The sequence below is a fragment of the Rhincodon typus genome, chromosome 35 (genome assembly GCF_021869965.1).
Source record: "Rhincodon typus isolate 14 chromosome 35, sRhiTyp1.1, whole genome shotgun sequence".
NCBI classification, from domain to species: domain Eukaryota; kingdom Metazoa; phylum Chordata; class Chondrichthyes; order Orectolobiformes; family Rhincodontidae; genus Rhincodon; species Rhincodon typus.
The window spans coordinates 12126496-12132495 of record NC_063366.1 but is presented as its reverse complement, the minus strand read 5'-3'; the positions used below and the strand labels follow the sequence as shown (position 1 = coordinate 12132495).

At 48.7% G+C, this 6000-nt stretch overlaps 1 protein-coding gene across 2 annotated transcripts in view; it reads right to left on the bottom strand.

Annotated features, from left to right (window-relative positions):
- LOC109922410 (discoidin domain-containing receptor 2-like) overlaps window positions 1–6000 on the bottom strand; it is a 61819-nt gene that overhangs the window by 13619 nt on the left and 42200 nt on the right. For both annotated transcript variants that reach the window (XM_048616734.1, XM_048616735.1), the window contains 2 exons: window positions 5015–5259; window positions 1528–1655 (listed from right to left, as the gene is read on the bottom strand). In XM_048616734.1, coding sequence (XP_048472691.1) covers window positions 1528–1655; window positions 5015–5259 — 373 coding nt within the window. The remainder of the gene's footprint in view (window positions 1–1527; window positions 1656–5014; window positions 5260–6000) is intronic.

Sequence of the window (6000 nt, the reverse complement as noted above, 5' to 3'; positions counted from 1 at the left end):
TGAGAGAATATGGGGTTGGGGAAAGCTGGATGATGGCAGTCCTGGTGAGTGAGAGAATATGGGGTCGGGGAAAGCTGGATGATGGCAGTCCTGGTGAGCGATAGAATATGGGGTTGGGGAAAGCTGGATGATGGCAGTCCTGGTGAATTAGAGAATATGGGATTGGGGAAAGCTGGATGATGGCAGTCCCGGTGAGTGAGAGAATATGGGGTTGGGGAAAGCTGGATGATGGCAGTGCTGGTGAGTGAGAGAATATGGGGTTGGTAGCTCAGCAGAGGCTGTTAACTCTATCAGATGATAATGCCAAGTGAATAGCCAAGGTCTTTTTCCCAGGGTTGGAGGGGGGGGTGTACAAAACTAGAGGGCATAGATTTAAGGTAAGAGGGGAAAGGGAATTAAGGGGAAAACTTTTTCCACACAGAGAGCGGTGCATGTGTGGAACGAGCTGCCAGAGGAAGTGGTGGAGGCTGGTACAATTACAACATTTAAAAGGCATCTGAATGGGTACATGAATAGGAAGGGTTTAGAGGGATATGGGCCAAATGCTGGCAAATGGGACTAGATTAATTTAGAATATTAATTTAGGTCATCATGGACGAGTTGGGCCTGTTTCCGTGCTGTATATCTCTATGACTCTATGATTGAAACTGCTGAACTGAAAGCTGAGAAGCATTTGCATTGGGTAAAGGGGGGTCAAGGGTAGGCACCTATTACAGCAAGACATTTCAATAGTTAAAGGTGGCAAACGTTTGGAATACACCCTGCTGCAAATGCCAATCAATGCCAGATCAATTGTTCGTTTCAAAACTGCAACTGGCGATGCCTTTAGATGCCTGAAGAACAAAAAGAGACGCATGGAGGTGAGGTGACAGAGCAGCCACAATCTCATTCAGCAGGTTCGAGTGCTCCAGGCTCACTCTGAAGACAACTTTCAGAGAATGATCACAGAAAGAGGCCATTTGGCCCATTATGACTGCACTGGCCGAAGATTAACCTCAGGGAAGGGCATCCCTGAGCAGGATTGTTGCTGACCCAGGCAATGGCCAAGTGGGATTATCGCCAGACTATTATTCTCGATACCGAGCTAATGTTTTGGGGAACATGTGTGTGAATCTCACCATGGCAGATGGTGGAGTTTGAATTCAATAAAGAATCTGGAATTAAGAGTCGAATGATGACCGTGAATCAGTTGCTGATTGTTGGAAAAACCCACGTGGTTCACTGATGTCCTTTAGGGAGTGGAAACTGCCGTCCTTACCTGGCCTGGCCTACATGTGACTCCAGACCCACAGCAATGCGGTTGATTATTAACTGCCCTCTGGGTAATTATGGAAGGGCAATAAATGCTGGCCTAGCCAGCGGCGCCCACATGCTATGAAACAAAAAAAAAGCTCTCCTGGCAAAGGCCCCAAACCCAGCCGTGAAATGAAACACGAACAGAAAAAGACAGAGGGTTTTCTGAGCTGAAGGAGAGCTGAGCCGATCCCTGTGTGGTACGCAGGCAAAGAGAGGAGAGCAAGAAAACACCTGGCATTCTTCGTGGCGTCCGAGCGTAGCATTTTCACCGCTACCATCAGGGGGCGCCCTTTGCGGATGCTGAGGGGGAAACCCAGGCTCTCCAAATCCTGAGGGCTGTCCACTTCACACAGGTGTACCTGGGGAAAGACACAGGACCTTGTTGGCATCAGTGTGTTCCTTCACCACTGACTTCTTGAAGAATCCAGCTCAGCAACAAAACTGTACTATTCCACTATCAGCTACTTGTCTCTCTATTGGAAAGTTACGGATTCTTGCAACATAGAAGGAAGCCATTCGGCCCATCATGTCCATGTGCACTTCTGCTGTTACTCGCTCTTCCTAGCTGTGCAAATCTTTTTTTTAAATCCTTCTCAAAAGTACTTCAGATTCCGTTCTTGGAAGTCATTTTTGGTTATGGAAGGGGGTTGTTTTCAAACTGGAGGCCTGTGACCAGTGGGGTGCCCCAGGGATCGGTGCTGAGTCCACTGTTGCTCATCATTTACATAAATAATGTGGTTGAGGATTTAGAAGGTATGGTTAGTAAGTTTGCAGATGATACCAATATTGGTGGTATAGCGGTCAGTGAAGAAGGTTGTCTGGGAATGCAGTTAGATCTTAATCAACTGTGCCAGTGGGCTGAGGAATAGCAGATGGAGTTTAATTTTAGATAAATGCAAAGTGTTGCATTTTGGTACGTTAAACTAGGGCAGGACTTACAGAGTCAATGGTAGGGCTCTGGGGAGTGTTATAGAAATAAGAAATCGAGGGGTACAGGTTCATAGCTCCTTGAAAATGAAGTCACAGATAGATGGGGTGGTGAAGAAGGTTTTTGGTACACTTGCCTCATCAGTCAGAGCACTGAGTATAGGAGTTGGGACGTCTTGTTGCAGCTGTACTAGACATTGGTGAGGCCACATTTGGAGTACTGTATGCAGTTCTGGTTGCCCTACTATAGAAAGGATATTATTAAACTAGGAAGAGCGCAGGAAAGGTTTACTAGGATGCCACCCGGACTGGAAGGCTTGAGTTATAAGGAGAGACTGGGACTTTTTTCCCTGGAGCATAGGAGACCGAGGGGTGGCCTTGTAGAGGTCTATAAAATCACGAGAGGCATAGATAAGGTAGATAGGCAACAGCTTTTCCCCAGGGTAGGGGAGTTGAAAACTGCAGGGTATAGGTTTAAGGTGAGAGCGGAGAGATACTAAAAGGGTCCAAAGGGGAAACTTTTTCACACACAGAGGGTGGTGAGTATCTGGAACGGGCTGCCAGAGGTAGCGGTGGAGGCGAGTACAATTTTGTCATTTTGGAAACATTTGGACAGGTACATGGACGGGATGGGTATGGAGGGCCATGGAGCAAACGCAGGCAAATGGGACTAGATTAATTGCGAAAACTGGGCAGCACAGGCTGAAGGGGCTGTTTCCATGCTGCAAACCTCTATGACTATGACTCATATGTTCTTCCAGCACCATTTCAAGTCGTGCATTCTGGATCAGAGCAATTTACTGTGCAAAACGTCTCCTCATTCCATTTCCAGTGCAGCTACCTTCAATCTTGCTGCGGACTGAGACAGTGAACATTACAGTGCCGACTGCAGGGATCTGCTGAGTTTCTCTTGTTTGCATTTATCTTAAGAGGTTTCAGGCAGCTTCTGTTACTGGCACTGCATTGCTATCCGCAATCTCTCTGGGCATGGCCTGACTTACGGAGAAACGCTAAAACCTACAGTTGATGAAAGGCCATGCAGAAGAGTGTAGGAAGAGAGACATGTGGCCGAAACTTTTGTGTCTTCCACTCAGCAGGACGAATGCAATCACAACAATTGACAATACAGAGGGTTGGGTACAATGTGCTGAACCATCCCAGTGCACCTGAAATGTGGCTCAATGATGCTCGCTGGATGCAACATACATTCAGATGCACGGCCCTGTTCTGTGCAAACACGAGGAATTTGGTAAATCCTTGCGCCTTTTCTGAATTACCTCCGAGCTGTGGGAATCTACAGGTCCCTGCTGCTTTCTCCATGTTTTGGCATTTTTGTGCTCGTCCTGATGAATGCAGGACAAAAGCTTCTGCAACTTGTCTCTCTTTTCAGCAATATTCAAAGTTCTGTACTACTGAGCAAACAGGGGGATGTCTACGACCAATCTCTAATGGCCAACGACATGTTGATGATTGCTCAGCCCACTGCATGCATTTCACATACAAGGTACTATCCTCACAGATATGACAGCGGCACGGTGGCTCAGTGGGTTAGCACTGCTGCCTCACAGCACCAAGGACCCGGATTCGATCCCACCCTCGGGTGACTGTCTGTGTGGAGTTTGTACGTTCTCCCTGTGTCTAAGCGGGTTTGCTCCGGTTTCCTCCCACAGGCCAAAGATGTGCAGGCTAGGTGGATTGGCCATGCTAAATTGCCCATAGTGGGTTCAGGGATGATTCAAGGGGAACTGGATGAGTTCCTGAAGGAAAAGGGATATGGGATATGGGATATGGGATATGGGGTGCGGTGGGGCGAGGAAGATTAGGACAGCTCCTTCAAAGGATAGATGCGGGCACGCAGGGCCGAATGGCTTCCTCTGGGCTGTAGGATTTCATGATTCCACTGTGCAAGATCCATTCATGGTTATGATGCAGGCATTCCCAGTGTTCAGTTCTTTGTGTGAAACTCCAACTCATTGCTGCCCCCCCACCAGGATTGTTTGCCAATTACACTCACCTTTCTCCCTGTACTTGTGCCTGGGATTATTCGAAACAATCAACTGGCAAGGAGCCATCCACAGGTCCATTCGCGAAAGATTCAGTTTGATCAAAAATCTCATTCTGATCACCACCAGAAGCTGAAATGGACTAGCAATATAAATACTGAGGCTACAAGAGCAGGTCAGATGATAGGAACACTGCAGAGAGGAACTCACCTCCTGAGTCCCCATCTACAAAGCGCGTGTCAGGTGTGCTATGGTATATTCCCCACTTGCCTGGATGAAAGCAGCCCCAGCAACACTCAAGAAGCTTGACACCATCCAGGACAAAGCAGCCCGCTTGATTGGCACCACATCCACAAACATCCACTCCCTCCACCACCGACGCTCAGTAGCAGCAGCGTGTACTATCTACAAGATGCACTGCAGAAATTCACCAAAGATCCTCAGACAGCACCTTCCAAACATATGACCACTTCCAGCTGGAAGGACAAGGGCAGCGGATACAAGGGAACGCTACCCCCTGCAAGTTCTCCTCCAAGCCACTCACCATCCTGACTTGGAAATATATCGCCGTTCCTTCACTGTAGCTGGGTCAAAATCCTGGAATTCCCTCCCCCAGGGCATTGTGGGCCAACCTATAGCAGGGGGGCTGCAGCAGTTCAAGAAGGCAGGTCACCACCACCTTCTCAAGGGGGTCAATTAGGGATGGGTAATAAACGCTGGGCCCAGCCAGTGATGCCCACGTCCCACCGGTAAATTTAAGACAAAAAAAAAAATCCCCCTTGGCTTACCTCCCCAAACTGGCCCTCCCCCAGCTTCTCTCGGAAAACGAGTCGTTGCCTCGGAAACTCGCCGACGGCGATATCCTTCCCAGCCAGGGCGTCGATAGTGACGGCGGGGACAGCGTAGGTGTTATTCCCCGTGACTCCCTGCAGGTTGATGATGTCTGCCTCGGCGTAATGTGGGACGCTGTTTGGGAATCCTGTCTGGAATGCCACCTTGCTGAGGTCAGGCTCTGCATACTCTCCATTGCAGGCTGGAATTCAAAGGAACAAAAGAAGGAAAAGGAGGGGTAGAGTAGGCGTTCCGACTCCATAACATCACTCCCCAACAACCCCCTCCGCGGCCTGGCTCCGAGACTACGAGCCTCATTCCCATGGTCTCGCTGCCTCGAGATGAAACCACTCTAAATCCATCCCAAATTTCCACCCTGTGTAACCTCGATACCTTCCAAACCTCTGCTGCCCTTGTCTTAACATGCTCTGTTCCCACTGTGCCCCCTCCATCTCTACTGTACTTGCTGATCTCCTCTTCAAGGGAGGGTTTGATTTTAAAATCCTCATCCTGGTTCCCGCATCTTTGCCACGTTCCCCACCTCATCACTTTAATCTCCTCCAGGCATCCCCCATGGAACAGAGTCATGGAGATCAAACAGACCCTTCGGTCCAACTTGTCCATGCCGATCAGATATCCTAAATTAATCTAGCCCCATTTGCCAGCATTTGGCCCATATCCCTCTAAACCCTTCCTATCCATGTACCCAGCCAGATGCCTTTTAAATGTTGGAATTGTATCAGCCTCCACCACTTCCTCTGGCAACTCATTCCATACACGCACCACCCTTTGTGTTAAAAAGCTGCCCCTTATGTCCCTTTTAAATCTTTCCCCTCTCACCTTAAACTTACGCCCTCCAGATTTGGACTCCCCTACCCTGGGGGCAAAAGACTATTCACCCCATCCATGCCCCTCATGATTTTATAAACTTCTATAAGGTCAC